Genomic DNA, 22,303 nt, shown 5'->3' on the forward strand with positions numbered 1-22,303 from the left:
ATCACCAATGTAGTATCGAGCACAACTGATTTCTTTCTATGTCGGCAAAAAAACCAATTGGCCTCGCTAGTTTTTTCTTGCCGAAAATAAGTTGGTGTAAGCTTGGGTTACAAGTCCGCGCTAGGTATAAAGAGATATGATAAAATATTTTTGCGTTATTTGAAAAACAGCAGTAGTATTGTTTACTAATTATAATTGTAAAATTTTATAATGCCATTTTTGGCTAACTTTTTAACATCAGTTAGCTGTCAATCCATCAATATAATGCATATAACCACAAGTGCAAATCAGCTCAATGGTGAAATGCCTTATCGCTGCCGAGTCATATTCAAATGCACAACCACAAGCTACTCTAATTTTTTACCTGAGTAAGATTCACCACTCTTCAGCATTTTACCTTTAAAAATAGATGTTTTAGTATTGCCCTACTAAGAAAAAACAAAAAAAATCGCTGCTGCCTTTATGTTGTCACCATTTGCAATACGATGATTCTCTTCCAATTTTATGTAAGTGCTCAACAACTGTTGTCGCATTTATTTCATATTCTATTCTTAGGAAGTGTAGGTTTGTTTATAACTAGATTGTCACAGAAACCTTATTGTACACCCACCTCTCTCCTGGAAAGGGATGAAAAAGGTATGTCTATATGTATGCCCAATGGGCCCCCAATGATGTACAGCCCCCACATGGGGAACTGTATATCATCGGTGTGCATATATTTTTTGGAATAATGCTCTTTATTTATGTTTTTAGTTTATACAATTCTTATCAACACTTCAAATTATATTTCATTAGCTATATGTCATATTTTAATCAAGCTTTATGAACTGTTAGTTTTGGTGTTAAGATGAGACTACATCAACAAATACATCTATGCGGAACTTCATTATTAATTCCATTCCGGGAGGGCAATTTCAGTTTTCTTTAACTTTCAGACTCTTAATAAATTGTTAACTTTGTTTTTTATTTTTATGATATTGCGTTCCAAAAGCCTAATTCACTAATAATCACCTAATAATCACCTAATAATCACCTAATTTTACATCTCGCTAATTAACAGTTAATACCTGGTTAGTCTATTTCTACATTGAAACATGGAGATATATGCATGTCTCATTGATAAATGCAAATAACTGTACAATAGAGTTTACAAGTGAGTTACATTCACAAGAGAAAGTATATAGCCCAACAACTACATACAAGGCTTCCTCAAAGCAGTCGCCTCTGAAGTGCTGACGTGGACTGGTACAAACAATAAACTATACACATCCTTATTTATTCCTTTTTGTGCGTGTAATCATTAAAGCACATAAATTACATAATCATTTTATATAGTTCAATACATCAGAGTCTTGGCTTTCAAATGAGCCTATATTCAAATAATTTAATACACAAAGAATAATAGAACTATGAAAAACAGGGTGTCAAAAGTATGTCCTGCAATAAAAAACACTTGGTTGCGGTTCTCACGTGATGTCGCAATTATTATTTAGCCTTAGGTAGTCGATCCCTTTCACTGCTATTGAGGCTGCGCTTTTCTGTGACAATCGGTGCTGTTAAACCCAGAGAGCGCTAATAATAAACTAGGATTCTAGATAATCAACAATGCCCGGGGATCGTGCTAACGCCCGACCAATACAAACACATGTTCTGGGTTAATTGATTATGCTTCAATAAATATACTGTCGTTGATAAAGGTAATGAAATCACATCCATTAAATTGTGACCTGCAGTCGTATGGCTCTAGGACTATATGTCAATCGCACTTTCGCGAGATCATGCAACGCTTGAAATTAATTAGTCTCAGTCGAGCCCCTCAACATCACAATGAAAAGAGAGGGCTAGTGCATAATATCATCGGGAAAACATTGTATGGTGCTTGGAATCTGAGTTATTTATCTTAAAAATAATCTGTACATGGAGAGCTAATGACACTAGTCCCTTTGTCAACTTCATTGGTTCTTTGGAGTCGCCCTACCTTCGCCTGCCACTAGCGTCATTATCGTAGTTGATAAATATAAGCGGTAAGCAATAAAATAAGCGGTAAGAGCACAACACCGAATATAAAAATTGTGACGTTACAATTTTCAAGCCTATACCATTGAACATTTTTGCGGTAGAGCTCTGGGGAAATCCTATAAACACCAACCAATGTCTGTCTCACCATGTCAAACAATGGCTCATCCGAAAGCCAAAACTCTGATGTATTGAGGTATATGAAAAAAAATTTATGTAATTGATGTGCTTTAAGTGAGTATACTAGCTGTTCTACCAGACGTTGTCCGAGTATTAAAAATCAGCTTATAAACAATGAGAAGTAATGGATGCTGCCTGCCACTTGCTATTAGCCTGGCAGATTGCCAATGGAAAGTATTAATAAACTAACTAATGACAACACCTTATGCAATCACCCTATGTGGTATACAAAGCCGTTGGGTATGCGCTCTCATATAGCGACTTATATCTGCAAGCTATCAACTCATCTCTGTGGCCTATTAGGTAGGGTGTCAGACTGGTGAATGGTAGGGTCTGAGATCAAATCTTCTTTGGGATGGATTCTTTATTCCAAGATTTTATTAGCTATAGCCGGAATGCATACAGGACATACTTTGAGAGATATATAGATTAGGAGTAATCATTATGTAATCATGTGTTCAGGCCTGTTTTCATTGTAACTCTTGTATAACTAGTGAACTTTTACCCTCCTGAACTTGTTAAGGCCCTTTAGGATATACATGTAAATGCATGTACCTCTGCATGTATGGTTATATTAATTCTTGTGCACAATACACGACATACTACAATCTTCGTTGGCTCTTTCTACAAGCATCACCTATTCAGAAATCGTCTGCATTGCACCAGCATTCACAGCCCTATAGCAAGCATCATCATCAATAAGTGACTAGGTTGGCAATCTTCTAAATTGCACCAGCAACACCGTGCACCAGCAAGCATTATCTTCAATAAACAACTAGGCTGGCAATTTCTTAAGTTGCACCAATATCGCAGTGCACCAGCAGGACAGTTGTATCTCCCTGGCCATTTCCACTTGTCACGACCCAGAAGAAGCGATATTTTTCCTTTATAGGTTGACTTGCAACAAAATTCACATTACAGTTGTTTGGTATCAAAGGATTCATCATGTCTTACTCTGCTTTGTTGTAGGTGCAAATGTGGAAATGTGATTACAAGCTCTTGAAAGTTAAAAATGAACAGTTAGTCGCAGCCATCACGGAAACGCCGTAGATAAGAATCCTTTTCCGAAACGAATCAAATAGGACGTAGTTGAACAGGATGGCTTCTGTTTACACTTTCATGCAACCTCGTTCATCGAAATAGTTTCACAAATATACCTCACATATTCAATAAAACCATGTGTATTGTTCTTATGCATCTATTTCATCATCATTGTAATACTGTCACTTTGAACACTGATATCTTAAAACCTACCGTAAAAATTTGTTTAATTTTTTAACCTTAGTTCGAAAAAGTGCATATCATCATTTGATAAACATTACGAGCCTGTTGGTCACCCATGATAGCCAAAAAATTCCGCAGAAATTGTTTGCGCTCTTTGGCAGGAAGTATGGGTCACATGATCAGATTACGACTAGATGATTAGACCAAGCTGAAACGAAACTGTTAAGTAGCGAGCATCTATATTTGATACGGGCTTTCCTATAGAACCTGAAGTGTTTGTCATAAACTAGTCCTACGAGACATTTTTTATTGATCATTTTATTGGCCTTTAATTTCACGTGATAACATCACGTATAAAAACAATAACCGCAATGTTTGAGTACGTCGTCAAAATAAAAGTTTCCAAACTACGGCATTTTTGTGATGGCTGCGATTAACTGTTCATTTTTTAGCTTTTATGAGCTTGTAATCACAATTCCACATATTTTGCACCTACAACACAACAGAGTAAGACATGGTGAATCTTTTGATACCAAATAACTGTAATGTGAATTTTGTTGCAAGTAAAGCTTTGAAAAGCAGTAGCGAGTTTGGAGTTGCAGTCCTTGCAGAGAGGGGTCAGGGATCAGACAATCTTCTTAAGCCTGTTAACTAAAATCCACTTCGGTACCTACATAAAATATTGTTACCTTATATCAGTGAAGGAGGTTACACTAAACAGCCTGCTAGTCGCAGCCCAGGATGACTAGTAGTGCACGGGATGGTTTAGTCAATAATGGTTGATAAATATTGTGCTATTTTAAATAGGTGGTGTCCTGTGTTCTTGTTTATAAACAATATGTTTTACTATGGCAACTGGTCTACAGATGATTTGTAAGACAACACATGGTTTCTGAGATTGCAACAGTTAAAATATAGATGCCATTTATGGAAGTACTGCTTCATTAAACTTGCATAGTTTTTATTTGATTAACAAATACCTTTCTCCTGGCTAGCCAGTCCCTGTCCCTTTTTATATAATGTACTGATATGTCAGAACAACTGAACTACTACAGGTAACTACACTGAAACTTATTTGACAAGTAGATCTGTCATATTATTAAAGAAAGTACTGTAGTAAAACTGTATGAATAACCAATATTCAACGATACATTTTAAAGAAAAATCAATTATATGACGCGGCACTAATTCAAACCATATCACTCATTAGCTTAGCTTATTCAGTTTAAAAATATTTTTGTGAGCACCTTGTTAAAGATGAATTGCTATTTTATTAATCTCTATAACCTAGAACAACAAAAATGCTGTCTTTGAAAGGTTAATTGATTTTTTCAGTTTGTTGTGCGCTAATGAAACAATATATGTGCTGGTATAACAAATGAAGCATGAGCAATATTTTACATTTTTCTCAAATACATATCTCTGCTCTTTTATTTATGAATAGGTATTGACTGTAAAAACTCTTCTCTTTGACCAAGTTCTATGATCCAAGTATTAATTTAAATAAAAAAATCAGCTGAATTGTTTTACAGACCACCTTTCGTAGTCATAAGTAAGTTGGCTTTCTAAAGGCAATGGGTTTAATAGATGAGATTGGCTGCTTTTACTTTAAATTTGAGACAGAATGGAAATACAAAACTGCACATCTGCAAGATATTTTCTTAAGACTGCATGCTGAGTAAATTTAATCAATAGGTCTCTATCATTATAAGTGTTTACATCTCAGCTCAGAGCGCTAGAGCGTAGAGGAATGAACAAAAACTGTAAATCGCAGATCATTTGATAACTTGTCATTGTTGATTTTCACTCCTGAAAACTTAATTTTTTGTTAGTAAATGAGGTTCCCCTATACCAGTCTAAAAGATGCTAGTTTAGAGGTGGCTGAAGGTCTATTTAGTCTATTGTATTGGATATTACTTGACATGAAAACCATTTATTTAAATTATTTGGTAAACATGGTAACATGATATGTCTTATGTGCACTAAACTTCTGCTAGAGGTAATGAAACATCTATGTTGAAAGTTTGTCAAATTTTGAAAACTTAATTTTCATTATCACTTCAGCATATTAGCGTCTGTGACCAAACAACTCAGAACTAAAATATTTGTGTCAACTCCCTAATCAATAGAAAACAAAAGATTCTGATTGCAGTCTTGATACTTATAAGTACTGCTATAAATAGACGTTTATTCCATTCTATCCAAAAAATTGTTGCTTTCGGATAGATTGCGGTTAGCCAAACTAACTGCAGTTAACCGTCTGCAGCATCTATCAAATAATATGAGAAAGGGAATATTCACTACCAACTTGCATAATGGTTTTGCTCTACACCGTTGATTTATTCAATTATTTGACCTGTTTCGCTGATATATATTGATCCCCTTTGATTATTGTTGAGATGCATATGGATGAATTAAAACAAAGTTATGATCGTTGGGAATTTCACAAATATCTGTGTCTCAAATCATTAGTACTCGATAATCTCGTACGTAAGATGGCATTGTTACGAATATGGGGATTATGAGCTCTTAGCTTGTGTTCCACTAATATGTACTTGGAAAAATGAGATGTATCAGCCAGTTAGTTAGCTATTGATGGAGTTCTTGCACCATTCATTAGACATACGATAAAACTGATTGATAAACTTTCAAATAGAAATAAACCTGCAACAACATTCAAATAGTGGTTAGGGTATTGAAGACCATAATTTTATGTAGGTGTATTCATGGATTGTAGCAGCAGTTTTTAACAGGTGTGCAAAATGTTGCAGGCAATGTTTTCAACAGCCTTTGGATCATCAGCTCGGGGATTTATAGGCGGGGCAGTGATCACAGCTTCTATATCATATGCTATTCTTCACAGACAGACTCCAGATAAACCGGTAACAGGTCATGTACCTGGTAGGTCTATTAAAAATGAACTTACACAGTTTTCGTAGATTTTATCAGAAAGTATCAGCTTTTTCAACCATTTTGATTTTTTTAATATTTGAGGTGATCCGACTGCCAGGATGTCTCAAGATTTAAAATCGACAAAACTTGATCGCGGTTAAAACGCTCAGAAGAAAAATTTTTGCAAAATGATGTCACTGATTATCATTGTGGTAGTTGATACCGACTATTGCGTTCAAGTTGCAGTCTTACACGTTTCTATTCTGTCAGTTTTTTGCAACTATCGATGTCATGATCACACTTTCGCTTGATCTGACCATTCTAATCGCGGTCAAGTTTTGTCAATTTTAATCTTGAAACATCCTGGCGATCAGATTACCTCAAACATCAAACACAATCGAAAATGATAAAAAATACTGACACTTTTTGCAAAAATTTACTAAAATTTTTTTGCAAGTTCAGTGATTAGTCACCCCTGAGTCACCCCTGAGTAATTGAACTGACGGAGCAACTAAAAATTGATCAAGTGTTGAGAACTTAGTGTAGCCATTTGGTTCTCTCAGTCTCTAAGATTATAATGTTGTTCTATCTCTTATATGGTATTCCTAAATGCATGCTCCTCTTCATCATCAGCCATCATTCTGACTTGTATGTTATTGTTATCTTTTTATAGGTGTCAATTTACATTGCAGGTATTGCTGTCAATCTTCAACCAGTGGTAGTTAAGCATTTATGATGCTGTAAGAGCCCATATATTTTGGTAGAGAAGTTTCCATTTGGAGAGCCAAAAGACATGCGACGCACTCTCCACTATTCCGGTCACACTGTTTATTATGATTTTGCTAAAAAACAACCTCTTTGGGTCTCGCAGGTCTTGACCAAAGAATCCCTCAAAGGTAAATATTGTTAACATTTCCATTGCTTTTTATGCTGCGTAGAAAATTTCAGAATACATGTTCTTTTTGTTTGAGATTTTTTTAATTTTTGCACTTTTGGAAGTCTATTACACATATATAAATCCATAAAACAAAACTGTTCCATGATGTCTCATCAGTTCATCTTGCATGTTCTCAAATGACGCTATCTTCTGGCTGGTCTATCTTAGTTTTTTTCAATTCAGACAATAATGAAAAAATGTTTCCATGTAAATTGCCATAAATACTTGTATATGCTAGCGATATTCTAATGCTGCTTTTGTAGATAAGGCGCATATTTAGAGTAGCTATTGATGTAGACCTTTCAGCACTTCGGTCACCGGCCCCTTCTGTATTACCTCCCACTTTCAGGAAAAGCTAACAGAAGACAGAGCAAGTTTCGTCGCGATGGCCAAATACCAGAAGCCTTTTCGGCTGATAATGCTGATTATGTTAGCAGTGGCTGGTCAAGAGGTCATATGGCAGCAGCCGCTGACTTTAAACATTCCCAGGTAGGTATTGTACAGCTCACATTTGGGCTGATTGTCCCCCCAGTGACCACTTTCTATTAATGGTATTCTTATTGTATATTATACAATACATAATAGTTTGCTGTTGACCCGTCAGCAAATGCGGTGAACTTGTGTTAAATTAGGGAAGACAGGAATAGTCACACAGCCATCTAAGCAAGGCTTTCAATATCAGATAAAAAACAGGAGAGGAAATTCTGCAACAGACACAGAAAAGCTTGCAACTGAAATTATTTTTGGTCAAGCACAACTCAACTTGCAATGTGATTCGACAATATTTTTATTAGCTAGTGTAGTTGTTCCTTTTCTCACTACCAGTTGATACACATTCTCTGTTCACCGAAAAACAAAACCGTGTAAAAATAGAACACAAAATAGCTGCTGTTACTCGCCTGAGATGGCTACAATCTTTGCCAACTTTCATCGGCTGATTTGTCATTAATAAAAGCAGTTTTACTCTATTTTGTAAAAGGCTCTTTTGTTTTGTTTAGGCAAACTTCTGGTAGGTCAGTTGAAATATGAGCTCTTTGACTGCATAAGGTTGATTGCCTTGTGAACATCGCTTAATGGTTGACTTGCAACAAAATTCACATTACAGTTATTGGGTATTGAAAGATTCGCCATGTCTTACTCAGTTGTTTTGTAGGTTCAAAATATGTGAAAATGCGATTACAAGCTCTTAAAAGCTCAAAAACGAACAGTTAATCGCGGCCATCACGAAAACGCCATAGATTATAATCTCTTTCCAAAACGGTTCAAATGGGATGTAGCTGAACAAGATGGCTTCGGTTTACACTTTCATGCAACCTCATTTGTCGAAATATTTTCACAAATATACTTTACGCATTCAATAAAACCATGTCTACTGTCCTTACGGGTCTATTTCATCATCATTGTAATGCTGTAACTTTGAGCACTGATATCTCAAAACCTACCGTGAAAATTCGTTTAATTTTTCAACCTTGGCTCGAATAAGTGCATATTATTCTCTGATAAACATGATGAGCCTGTTGGTCATCTGTGATAGTAAAAAAATGCTGCAGAAGTTTTTCGCGCTGTTTGGCAGAAGGTATGGGTCAGATGATCAGATTACGACTAGACAATTAGACCAAGTCGAAACAAAACTGTAAAGTGGCGAGTATTTATATTTGATACGGGCTTTTCTGTAGAACGCGAAGTGTTTGTCATAAACTAGTGCTATGAGACGTTTTATATTGAGCCTTTTATTGGCCTTTCAATTCACGTGATAACATCACGTGTCAAAACAATAACCAAATTGTTTGAATACGTCAAAAAAATAAATTGATTCCAACCTACGGCGTTTTCGTGATGGCGGCGATTAACTGTTCGCTTTTTAGCTTTTAAAACGTAGTAATCACATTTCCACATATTTTGCACCTACAACACAGCAGAGTAAGACATGGTGACTATTTTGATACCCAATTATTGTAATGTGAATTTTGTTGCAAGTCAACCTTTAAGAGAGCATATGCTCAGCAAAATTTACAGCTCTATCTGACGGGGCTGATTATTTTAAGCTTTAGTCATTGTTTCTTACCAAACCAATTAAAATCAACGGCTGTCATTGTTTACATTGTTTTCATATTAATACACAATTCCGTGTGAAATTGTTATAAATGCAATTAGTTGTTGAACTATTGTCATTAATATGATGGATACTTTTATAATGATAAAATAATTAAATTGGTGAAATGTGCGTATGACTGTTTTATGAAGGTATAGGTTGGTGGTGTTGTTCATGCTCCTTCCTCTTCGCGGAAAAGAAATTTGTAAAATATCCTATGTTGAATTTCTTTTCTCAATGAGGTACATTAAGAGTTTTGTCCCCACGACGATCTGTGGGTTGTGGAAGTATCACTCCTACTACGGTATGTTATGCTGTTCTTTAGGAAGCCATGGATGACACATTTTTCTTAACTAATATAGTACCACAAGATGGAGACAACAATTCAGGTTTTTGGAATAGACTGGAGATGTACTGTCGGGATCTGACAAAAAAGTTTGATGTTGTGTACATCATCACCGGTCCTATCTATCATGTGAACATGGATGATGATCATGTGAACAAGGATGATGATCATGTGAACAAGAATGATGATCATGTGAACATGGCTAGAAATTACGTGAAATATGAGGTAAGTTGATTAGATAATATATTTTTGTTATGAGACAAGCGTTATTTATGTGCGTGTAGTGTTTTCTTGTTTATATATTGCTTTTTTCGGGAAGAATTTGATATTTGGAGATATTTTTGTTTGATAATGTAAAGTTTACACAGACATGTATTATGAAGGATTAATTGTTACATATATCGCTGATTGAAATATATATTTTCATTAATTTGTGAATCTGTTTGGCTAAAGATAAAGATGGACATAATTGTTTGATATCACCATAAGAATCATACAAAGGGGACATCACAAACAGAGAAAGAATAATAATGCGGCTGCATGAAACATAGTAAAAAGGTATAACAAGATAATAACACCAATGGCATTTATGAGCACCCAAATTTTGAAATGCTATAAAGGAGATCAATGATTCGTAAGTGAATGGCACGTCGCTGTATCGGGGATAAGAGTTTTTGGTAAAGGTTAATTGTCATTTTACACACAGATATTTCTTATGCATGCTGATTGCGGTCTCGATGTAATGAAATGGATTTAGCTAGATAGTTCTAAAATGGTTTTCTTTTTGTTTAAAAAATAATTGCATCTGTTCACGAATAACAATAGAGTTATTCTTCTTTTGGCACTTTCTTTGCATATCTCTGTTGCGTATGGCTTTTATAGTAAAGATTTTTTGTTACAAATGGGGAGTTATGGTCAATGCTTGAAAGCTGGTACGGTGACATGATGAAGGTTGTATTTGATTGATTAATAAGCGCGTGCAAGCTAATGCGTCATAAATTGCAGTTAAATGGAAGGAAGTGGGACATTGAGGTTAACACCGTTTATTAAAAGGGTGTCACGCCTAAGAACTGTCTCGCAAATGATGACATGATTTCGGCAGTGATATCACTGAACACTTCTTTGAGCGGCACGAGCCACTAATTGTTTAAACATTTGTATAGCGTTTGGTTCCTGTTTAAAGTGTCGCGGAAGACAAAAAAGGTAATCAATGTAGTATTTACTCTAAATCTTTTCTCACTTATTGTTATAGCTTCTCCGTAAAATTCTTCTTTGATTGCTAGTTTCATGGATATGTGCCTACTAACTGGAGCCTTTTTCAGGTTATTGGAAACAACAATGTCCCTGTCCCAACCCATCTTTATAAAGTCATCGTTGCTTTTGATGAAGGTGAATCGAAGCGAGCTATGGGGGCTTTTATTGTACCCAATAGGCCGATATCAAAGGAGGAAATTAACCTTGCCAAATACCAGGTTGGGCGCGACCATCTTCAGCTGTTGACGGGATTTGACTTTCTGCCAGAGCTTGCCGCTGATAAAACTTGTGATCTGTGTACAGCTAAAGGAGACTCATGCTTGCTAAAAAATTGGAAGGACGTTGAAATATATTTTGCTAAAAGAAATTTGCAGTTTGCTGCGTCTCAACAAGATATCGATGCGGTTACAAAACTTTTGAAGAAGAAAAATATAAAAGTTGATAACAATATGCGAGCGCTAATAAAAAGCAAACAGATAGAAATGAATGAGAACGAAGCTCCAATAAAGGGTATTGCACAATCATGACAGAACAGTAGCTGCACGGTGTGCTCATTACTTTGGTATTCTACTATTGTCAACACAGATTTAGCAGGCAATGAATCGCTGTGCTCGGCATGGCATGCATGACATACATCATTTTAGCTTGGGTTACGTGTTACTTTTCTTGGGAAACCTTATAGCCCATCTGTAAAGGGCTATTACTTTTTATTCCTTAGCTTTTGAGCACGGCTTGAATAAATATACTAATAAATTACTATGCACGTGTAAATCCATGATTGTGATTACCATTTGGGCCATCCGACGATGCTCCATTTTTTATATTTGATGGTTCCATAGTTCTCAATGGAATACCATGATCTTTTCCTGCTCTCATCATTAGGAATCCATGTGTCTTCCGTTGTCTACAACATTCATACTCAGCTTATTTTGGATGGCTGATACGATAACTAGAAATTTGAAAGTTCAACAACTCAATTATGTAATAACATGAACCATTGCAAGCTAGTGTAGAAACATACAAAAGGAATAGACTATCTTCAAGTCCATATTAACTTTATATCTTTTATGCTATTTGACCCACAATATAATTAGAAGGTCTCCATTTTTAAAGCCGCAAAGACTAAGAAACAGCAAAAGGTTGACTGTGTAGGAAAGAGCTGAAGGTTTTGTCACTGCTGTATAAAAGTTTTTGCTGAAGAAAAGGACTAGCTGACATGCATGTCAACCATAAAATAGTGAAATTGTTTCACTTAATTTATCAGGCGTATTATGCTTAGCTGATTATCTATAGTTGCACAAAGCTGTTTGTTAAACATGTTAATTTAAACTACAAAATTACAATCATAGATATTAGAAAATGTTGGATAACATTTCACCATGGTTCTGTCACTGCTCAAGCATGGTAAAAATCTTTCTGCTTCAAATGAGGATCACCAAACATGCGATTAGCAGTATTGACCACTGGCTAAAACATTTCAGCACATTATCAATATATTGACATTGATCGCGTGAATGAAACTCATCTAGTAAAACATTTTACTAGAAAGCAACAAAAAATCTTTACAAAAAATAGTTGAGTCTAGTTGCCGCTTCTTACCTCATGCATATTACTATGATAGCAATGATAATTGCCAGTCCAATTAGGCTGAATACAACAGCTAAGACTATCTTTGTGGTTGCTGCCAACCCAGCTGGTTCATCTTTTTCTGAATCTAATGCGTTATCTACTTGAGATGTTTTCAGTGATCCAGGGGTCAATGGTAATTCCTCTCCATTGATACTCAGGTTGGTTGTTTCATCAGTTAGAAATTCTTCTAGTTTAGAAATAGCTGTGGTAGTAGTGCTAGTACCGTCTTGTCCAGGTGCTAGTGTGAAGCTTACCTCTATACTACCTGTAAATACCAAGAGGCTGTTGGATAACTGTTATAACAGTTATTTAGCAGTACTTTTTCAGGAGCAACAGTACTTTTTCTAATTTCTTAATGACTCAATAATGCTAAAAAAACATGCTGCTAGCTTTCTACTGGTTGAACCAATTTTTTAAAATACTGACATAAAGTCATTAAATCATACATTATAAATATTTGCATTTATTGTTTTCTAATGAGTTTTATGCTCACCTTTAGTGAGTTTGAGGTTTTGTATTCGTTCTGGCAGAATGTCCATTCCTTTGGCCAGTTGGGATTTAATCTCGTCTGCTGCTTTCTTTTCGTCAGGTCCAACTAACGCATCATAATCTCCAGTCAAAGTGAAACTAACAGTTATGCGTACATCTTCTTTCGCATTAGTTTCTATTGCTTGTGTAGTGGTTGTCACTGGAGCGGTGGTTGTCACTGGAGCTGTGGTCGTCACTGGAGCTGTGGTCTTTACTTCAGTTGTAATTTCAATAAGGGTTGTAGAAAGTAAATCTGTCGTTAGGCTCTCTGTAGAAGGAATGTCAGTTGTGGCATTCATAGTTGTGAGACTTTCAATTGTACTAAAGGTCATTTCTGTTTCGGCAGTAGTTGGCACTTTAGATATTGTGGTTGCATTGAAAGATGTTTCAGGAGCTGTTTCAGTAGTTTCTGGTGTTTGCGTAATAATGTTGGATAAGATGGGCAGTGTAATGTTATCACCTGATAAGCTAATAGATGTTGTTGTGTTCATGAGTAGGTTTGGTGTATCTGTTGTGGGTGTTGCTGGTATTGATGCGGTGAAGTTTTCTGTGGTAGGTCCTGGGAAGCCAGTTAGGTTATCAGTTATGAGCATTGGAGAACTCGTTTCTGGTGTAATGGTACCATTTACAATTGTATAATTCGAAATTATTTCCGTCACATTTGCTACTGCTATGTCTGTTGTGATCTCAGCTGGCACTGTGGTATTAAAATTATCACCTGCAGGGCTTCTTGATGTGTTTGTAGTTGTACTATAATTAGCATCTGTTGTGGTTGTCATAGGTGATTCTGAAGAAGTCGGGATGCCAATCAAAATCTCAGTAGTGTTCATATCTCCAGATAAAGAGGTGGTGTTATATGTTGTGTTCATTGGTTCAACGATTGCTGTTGTGGTAAACACTAAAGGTGCCGTCGTTAGATTGAATGTTGTATTAGATAGTCCTTCAATGGGGTCAGTAATTGTATTAATTGGGAAAGGTGTAGAAGTGTTGGAACTGTCATTTGTGGTAGTAATAATAGGTGTTATAGTAGCATTAATCTCTGAAGTTATATTAATGGGCTCTATAAATGTCTCTGTCATATTTTGAGGGGTAGTCATAGTTGCGTTAAAAGTTGTGTTATCACTAACAAACACTTCAGTTGCTGTAATAGTCGGCAGCGGAGTTGTAAAATTCTTTGCGACAATCGATGTTTCATTGAATGTACCATTTGTCTGCTGTTCGAATAATTTTGTAGCATTCATCAATGGTAATGAAGTTGTAAAATTAAAGAAAACTTGTGATGTTTCATTACTTGTGATGTTGCTTAATGACTCGGCCATATCTGTTGTAGTCATCATTGAGGATGATATAGCTGTAATGTTCAAGTTAGTATTTGTTGTTTCATTAGATGTCATATTTGTTATCGAGTCAAATATAGCTGTTGTTGTAATGGCTGGTATTGCGGTTGTTAAGTTGAATGTCGACATGGTTGTTTCGTTAGTTGTGGCATTGGTCGGTAGGTTGAAAATATCTATGGTTGTACTGACTTGTCTTTCAATAGTATCATTAATAGATGTGTTAGACGGAGGTTCTATGAAAACTGTAGACATAGGATTTGGCAGCGTAGTCGTTACATTCGTTGCATCTATATCAGTTTCGTTTAGTGTTAGGTTTGATGGTAATTCAAATAGGCTGGTGGTAGTCAATAACAATGCTGCAGTTGTGATATTAACGCTGTCTACTGTAATATTGTAGTCAGTCATATTTCCTTGGGCATCAGCTGTTTGCGTAGTATCAATACCGGGTGGCATAGCTGTGCTGTTCTCTGGAGCAACGGTTATGTTTTCTAGCGTTTCGTTGACTTGTAAGATGCTTGTTGTGATGAATGTTGATGGAGGGCTGGTAGTATTTGCAGAAGTAGCTATAGATTCATTGAATGTTACATTAGGTTGGTCTGCGCTGTTTGAAATAACAATAGGAGGCATAGCCGTCGTAACATTTTCTTGGGAAACGCTTGTTTCATTAAACGTTAAGTTTGTTTGCGGTTCAAGCACGTTTGTTGTAATCTTTGGCGGAAAAACAGTAGTATTTGTGCCAATACCTGTCATGTTTGTTAGCAAATCAAATAAGGTTGTTGGCACTGGTGATGCTGTTGTAGAATTTGATGAGGCATTTGAAGTGCTATTGGAGGGTACATTCACTTGTTGGTCTAAAGCAATACTTGTTGTAATCATGGGAGGTGAAGTTGTTATGTTAAATGTTATGTTGGCTTGCAACTCCTGTGCACCATCTGTTGCCAGATTTGTTAAGGGTGTCGTTGAATTAACAAACTCCGCTGTAGAACTGTTGGATATCATGCTTCCTTGGTCAGTCATGCTCATTGTTGTGACATTGAATGCTACATCGACAGTACTCCAAGGTGTTGTGGTCTGATTCGTAGTTTCATTGGCAAATGAAGTAAATGTAGCATTAGTAGAAATAGGTGATGGTACAGTTGAAAGGTTGCTTGCTTGGCTTACCTGTTGGTCAACAGATGCATTTATCGTAAATGGCGCTAAAGTGGTTGATGCTTGTGTTATGGTGATGTTCACAAGTTTGTCAGGTGAAGTGGTTGTGGACAATGAATCATTCACACTGTTTGGTGTTGGTGCTGTGGTTGTGACGTTTGAAAGCTGAATCGTTTGAACAGTTGTAGGCAATGAATCATTCACACTCTGTGCAGTTAGTACTGTGGTTGTGATGTTTGGAAGCTGAGCAGTTGGAGCTGTTGTAGGCAATGAATTATTCACACTGTTTGGTGTTGGTGCTGTGGTTGTTATGTTTGGAAGCTGAACAGTTTGAACGGTTGTAGGTAATGAATCATTCACACCGTTTGCAGTTGGTACGGTGGTTGTGATGTTTGGAAGCTGAACAATTGGAACTGTTGTAGGCAATGAATTATTCACACTGTTTGGTGTTGGTGCTGTGGTTGTTATGTTTGGAACCTGAACCGTTTGAACGGTTGTAGGCAATGAATCATTCACACTGTTTGCAGTTGGTGCTGTGGTTGTGATGTTTGAATTCTGACCAGTTGGGACGGTTGTAGCCAATGAATCATTCACACTGTTTGGTGTTCGGGTTGTGATGTTTGAAATCTGACCAGTTGGGATGGTTGTACCAATCACGGCTTTTGGTATAGGTGAAGAAAGAATGTTGGTCCAGTATTGACTTTTAGTTTGTACGAAATGTGCCCTGAAATATATGTAGAATAGTAACTTGTATTGCTTACTACAATATTTTTAAAAATTTTAGCATGCAAAACTTTTAAGGTTTTTTACTTTTAATAGATTTTGATAAAAGTAATATTGATTTGAATTTTTAAGCAAAGTATACTCACTGAAACTGTAGACTTCCTGATACCTCTATTGGCACTTGGTATTTTCCTACCGTTTTCGTTGTGCTCAGCCTTTGAGATTGTATTATAGCATTGTTAGGTGATTGACTGCTGCAGGTGTTCACAGCATCAAAGAAGGCACAGAAAATAGTTTTTTGGTTGATGTCAGGCATCCAGCTTCCTTTTGTACATGTCTGGTTGACTTCTCGGGCCCACATGAGGAATCCATCAAACAGCACAGTGCTGGATATTACAACTGCAATAGCATTATGTTTACACTTTGTAATACATAAATTTAGGCACAGTTACAATGGTGAAAGATCATGAGTAAGACTTTCAAGCTGGCCACATCAGAAAAATGCCTGTGGCAAATAACTCTTTTAGATATACATGTAGGTATTTTGATATTGCTAGAAATGCAGCTATACCGGTTGGCCATGGTTGTCAATATAATGTTTTTTATAGTATAAATAAGTATGCTTATAGGTTGAGGTAATATTACCATATTGCTAATGGCTGATACTACATAAATACAGGCTCATAGATAATTTTGAGGTTATCAAAATAGTATAATTTTGCAGCTTTATAGCATATTATTTGATAGCACCATTGTCGTTATATAAACTCGGTTTTCCATGGATGTACACTTAAACTCCTCTTTTATTGCACATAAAAAGTCACTTTTGGCTGCAAACTAGCAAACATATCAATGAATGCAATGACCTTTTATCACAATATTGTTAAATGTAGTTATAAAATAAAAATATACCTTCAAATTTGGAATAAAATAAACAATTGAAAGCTCCAACAATTTGCAAAGCGGAGCACAGGCTGTAATATCATTGCAGATTAATTGCAAGCAATAGATATGAACCGGTAAAGATTTTTCTCGATTTCCCGATGCATATTTATTTAGAAATCCTTGACAAGTTTGAGGTAAGATAGCAGATTTCTTGTATCTAAAAGGGTTAATGTTGCTTCCCCTAACAGATAGTGCCAAATGTAGGCTATATCACTTCACCCGTAAAAGGCTTAATTTATATTCCCAAAATTCTGATGAGCTATTTGGAAAGTAAAATGCCAGCCTCTATTTGCTTGCCACAATTGAAGGATTGAAAATTGAGCTTCATGGTGTTTAAATAGAGATTTTACGGTATGTTTACTTCATATTCAATGCTGCTCATCTACCTTAATAAGGGATATCATAAGTCGTCCTAATGCTGCCTCAAATTTAAAGCTCCATATCATGATAAAATAACCAAAGGCATGTTTCACTTTATTCTAGTTTGGCAGCTCTTAAACTGGGTGTATTATGAAGTTTGTACAAAAAATAATTAACAAGAAACAGCTTCAATTCAACTATCAAGAGCCATCTTTTCTTTTTATGGAAGAAACAGGCCACCCAACAAACATATTCTGTATTGTTTTGTGAACATTGCTGAAATATATCTCCTTGACTGATGCGACCATGGGTCGGTGATCATGCACAACGCGGGCAGGTGATTTATAACTTGTCAAAATTGAGCTATTGGTTTCTTAACAGCTACCCGCAGCCGAATTTCCTGATTGTTTCATCAACCAGATACTGTTATGAAGTAAATATGAGTCATATACTAAAGCCATAGTCTACCAACATAAATGCCCATTACAATCCTAGCTCTACAGATGTTGTCTACCCTTACCAATGAGACTTGAAAAATATGACTTTTTTTGATAAAACCAATATCCAAATTATGTTATGATTGCTATGATTAATGTTGCTGTTCAACCGACATTTTGGTGGTGTTCAATTAATCTCAAAACTAGATGAATGGGTATCTTCAACCGATGAAGAGTCAAAGAAATTACCTTCTGACCCGATACACTGGCACACTGCACATTTCCCTGGTTGCCATTAACAACCTGTGGTTTTTCTTTTTTTCCCTAATATATCATTTCGTAATGACCACATTTTAAAACCCCTATGCGCGGCTGTACGACGTCAATATGCAATGTCTTCACACAGCATTAGCATAACCCTTAGTTATCTGGCCATTTTTATATGTTACAAACTCACAAGTTTCCTTCCTTGTCGCTATCCGCATCATGCCTTTAGTTTAGCAATAATTTAAGACAACGAATCACTGCTCGATTATATACAGACAGCGTCATTCGTCAAAGCAATTTAAGACTATAGCATGTTGCAACATGACTAAGTTCATCATTCTGTTCTGACAAGGTATAATGGCAATGTCACAAATAAGTTTTAGCATTTACTCTCTGTAATGTTATCTTTAAATGAAAAATATTTCCAGAGCAATTCTTATTATAGAAAATCATCATTTTAGAGGCGTTATATTTACAAAACACAAAATCACGTTTTTTCTCAAAACAATATAGAGCCACAGTGTTTCTGTGATACCTCAACAATGTCTCTAATGAAAATTTTCAGTTTTGGTTGTATAAAACTAAGACTTTTATGTATTGTTGAATTTCCAAAGGCAATGTAACAGTCTAAAATATTATATTTGTTCCTGAATGACACTGAAAACTGAGAAACTTACCAGTTAAGCTTTCTTCAGGCGTGTAGTCAGTGGCTACAGTCAGACCGTCCGAGCGGTACACTGTTATGGTAGCCGGAGCTGAGTCTTTTACGATACTAACTCCATGACCATAAGGTCCTCTTGCACAAGCATCATCCTGCACAGAGCCTGTAGGATATGCTGATACACTTCCTAGGAGAAATGCTATGCTCACGCCTATCATCCAGAAGTCCATGTTTAACTCTAGGTATTTGCCTCCTTGTCAGTGATGAACTGTATGAATTTACACCGCTTTCACCAAGTTGTTTTGAGCTTAGTTAATACTTACAGACTTGTTAAACCTAGCCATGACACCGCCAATGATAAAGAACTTCATTACCCTTCTTTGGCATAAACATGAATGCTGCTTTGTAATTGGTTCGTAGTTTTTCGGAGTGGATGCAAGTTCTCAGTAGATTCCTGATACCAATATAATGAAATTATACTCCATCCTTAAAAAACTTGATCAATATTTTTTTACGTTCTATAGTTTGACTGCAAATACCTTGTTATTAAAATAAGAACAGGAATGTTTGTTCAATTGCAAATTTTAGGGTGTAAATTTTAGGTTTTGAATCCACTCCTTACTTTAGTCTAATGCTATGGTAATATTTTCAAGGTTCTGAAAACTTTGCTGATTAATCACTATGGCAACCAAAATGTGTGGTCACAGTATCTTCATAAGTGTCTCATACAGATTTATTTGATTGAGGTCACATGAAAAAGTATCTCTGATGAACTATAGTTTGCACACTGAATCTGGCTTATCAACCAGGATAAAATACCGTACATACGCTGATTTATTGTTTACCTACCGGCAAAGATGTGCAGCCAGATGCACTTCTAACGCAACTCAATCATGCGCAAAAATATCTCCAGTGACACCTGGTTAGACATCAATCTTTAAACGGCTATATTTTTGTCACTCAAAGTAAGGTTTTAAGATTGAAGTTTGTCTAGTTAGAAATATTGGAGCTTTTAGGGGTCCCATGCATCACATGTGGCTAAGATCATGTTAGTTATAGGTTATGAAAGTTAGGGAAGGTTTATACTGAACAGTTTCATTATCTCATCTCTTAAGCCAGTTGCTTTCAAAATCTCGGCATATCGCAAGTCTAAAACTACTTAGTACGCTGACCAACGATGTATATCTGTTCAAAATACAATCAAATGGCTCATCAGATTATTTTTTCTTTTAGCAGATCATTGTGAAGTTATTTGCTTTGACTTATTCAGTTTGTAATAAGAAGCATTCGTTTATTCGTAAGATCCATGGGCCATACTAAATTCAACTAGACAACACTTAAAGTAAACTGTCCAAGTATGTGAAAACATGAATTATATTTGATCAGGTTCAGGTCATAAACCATTTTATTTTTCAATGTCGATTTTATTGGATTGAAAAGACATAGTCACAGGAGCTTGTCACATCTCATTTATATTAACATGCCAAATCAGGATGAAGCAATCGCATATAATTTTCCATAAATAGAGTTGGCTAGTGTCACGTCGCTGTAAGCTATTTTTCATCTTCCTACTTTATGATTTTGTGCGTTACCCGAAACCTTCCAACACCAGGGGACTTTTTCCCTTTTCCCTTGGCTCAATCTAGCAATATAGCAATCTTTTTAATAGTTTAATGTTGCTAATATAATTTAGAAGTCCCTCCAATTGCCACTGTCTCTGTGTTGTACCATGAGGGCTCTCTGGTATTTTGCTTAACATACATGTGGGTTGTTTTTCTGGTCTTCCTTACTCAGTGTTTAGAGAGAAAATTATAGGGAAGCTCGCCCTACTTAATGTAGCAGAAACTTGGTTTGGTCTTAGCTTGTTCCATAAGACAAGTTATTATCTGGATATATAAGATAGCTGCTTTGTATTATGTTGAAACATAGCAAGGCTCTACGAAGTGATGGCTGGTCAACTTTGTAGTAGTACCAAGTAAGATTTCAGACTTATATCGCCAAGTATCCATACCATTGTTACATAGAATGCTCAGACTCAGCTAGTTCGGTTCATACCACTTAACGGGCTCGATAAAAATTTTCTGAAGCATGTTTGGAGTGCTGTCTATGCGGTCCATGTGCATTAACCAAATTGGATGCAACACTTGAAGATCATTTTACATTAAATGAACAGAGGAACATTTTTTGCTCTCTAGTTTATAAGGCAGGATTAACAATAACTAAATGTCAGACTTTGTTCATGATCATACTGTACTTGAAAAACCTTATCTTTGGTATCTGAAAGAAATAGCAAAATATAGATGCTATCGTATTGTAAAAGTAGTGCTGTGTCATTCGCATGGCTCACTTAAGAACATATTGGTGGTTCATATAGTGTAACATTCTTCTAATTAGTGGCATGGCCAGAGATCTCTCAGGTCGCTCACCAACAAACAGTCTTTGTTACAACAGTAGGACACCATCCTAGCGTCTATCAGCCATTGTCCATGACTAAAATTAGGTTGATTATCTCAAAGATCAATCTTGTTAGAACGTAAGAATTTATCAAGGTCGCTAGCATGCATTGCAGAATGTATGAATGTGTGCTTTTATTCAGCTTGTGTAGTCTTTTTGTCGTTCTATCATTAAAAGAAGTATTCCTTTACCTAAAATTTATAACTTCCATTGTTGTTGCAGTTAATAATATGAGTGCTTTTAGGGATATTTTGGTTCTGGGTGACTCTTCCATGAACAGTAATCATTCAACAGTGTGATTTCTAGAAGTGTGTGAAAATAATTGTGTATTCAATTCTGGTAAATCTGCGACGAGGCAAGGTAGTCCATGGCTATATTTTCATGAATTTTCTAATATATCAATCGATCATCAATAAAATTTATGTCATGAAAAATTGTTCTCTGAGTCAGCAGTATTTGTACAATAGATTAGTATTTGTTACCTTCTCAATTTGCCTAAGTGTGATTGCTACTAATCCAACTGTCCACACTTGTGATTTATCTATGAAATTAAGATTTAATGAATAGAGTGCATGTGGGTTCCTTAGCTACATGAAACCGTGGGTGCAATGACCAATCTATTCATAAATCAAAGGTAATCTTACTGATAGGCACACTTAAATATGTTGGTATTTATACATAGGCCTACTACTTTGGACAGATTAGAGAGTACCTTAAATGAATTGCCAAAACACTGATAGAAATAGAGGTAGGTTGTCAGCATGAAAACAAAATTCTATTTATCGTTTTTTTAAAAATAAATTGAATTTTAAATAATCTTGAAGTGAATTAATATCACCATCACAAAAGGTAAATGAATGTACATTGTAAAT

The 22,303-nt window shown here is 35.9% G+C and overlaps 2 protein-coding genes across 3 annotated transcripts; one reads left to right on the plus strand and one right to left on the minus strand.

Annotated features, from left to right (window-relative positions):
* The first annotated feature begins 83 nt into the window (after window positions 1–83).
* Window positions 84–11,472, plus strand: LOC137394782 (nuclease EXOG, mitochondrial-like). The gene is made up of 6 exons (XM_068081552.1): window positions 84–124; window positions 6,192–6,321; window positions 7,077–7,208; window positions 7,599–7,738; window positions 9,667–9,912; window positions 11,010–11,472. Exons 2-6 carry the CDS (start codon window positions 6,195–6,197, stop codon window positions 11,466–11,468), a joined length of 1,104 nt encoding a protein of 367 aa, XP_067937653.1. The 5' UTR covers window positions 84–124; window positions 6,192–6,194; the 3' UTR covers window positions 11,469–11,472.
* LOC137394769 (uncharacterized) lies at window positions 11,124–19,312 on the minus strand. 2 transcript variants are annotated; one of them, XM_068081541.1, is made up of 6 exons: window positions 18,994–19,312; window positions 16,454–16,706; window positions 13,064–16,308; window positions 12,541–12,835; window positions 11,730–11,845; window positions 11,124–11,264 (listed from the first exon to the last, which is right to left on the minus strand). In XM_068081541.1, exons 1-6 carry the CDS (start codon window positions 19,205–19,207, stop codon window positions 11,245–11,247), a joined length of 4,143 nt encoding a protein of 1,380 aa, XP_067937642.1. In that variant the 5' UTR covers window positions 19,208–19,312; the 3' UTR covers window positions 11,124–11,244. The 2 variants fall into 2 exon arrangements, with proteins under 2 accessions (XP_067937642.1, XP_067937636.1); XM_068081535.1 differs by lacking the exon at window positions 11,124–11,264 and having other exon boundaries at window positions 11,682–11,845.
* Between the last annotated feature and the right edge of the window lie 2,991 nt (window positions 19,313–22,303).

Source organism: Watersipora subatra, chromosome 1, assembly GCF_963576615.1.
Source record: "Watersipora subatra chromosome 1, tzWatSuba1.1, whole genome shotgun sequence".
In the NCBI taxonomy this organism is placed as follows: domain Eukaryota; kingdom Metazoa; phylum Bryozoa; class Gymnolaemata; order Cheilostomatida; family Watersiporidae; genus Watersipora; species Watersipora subatra.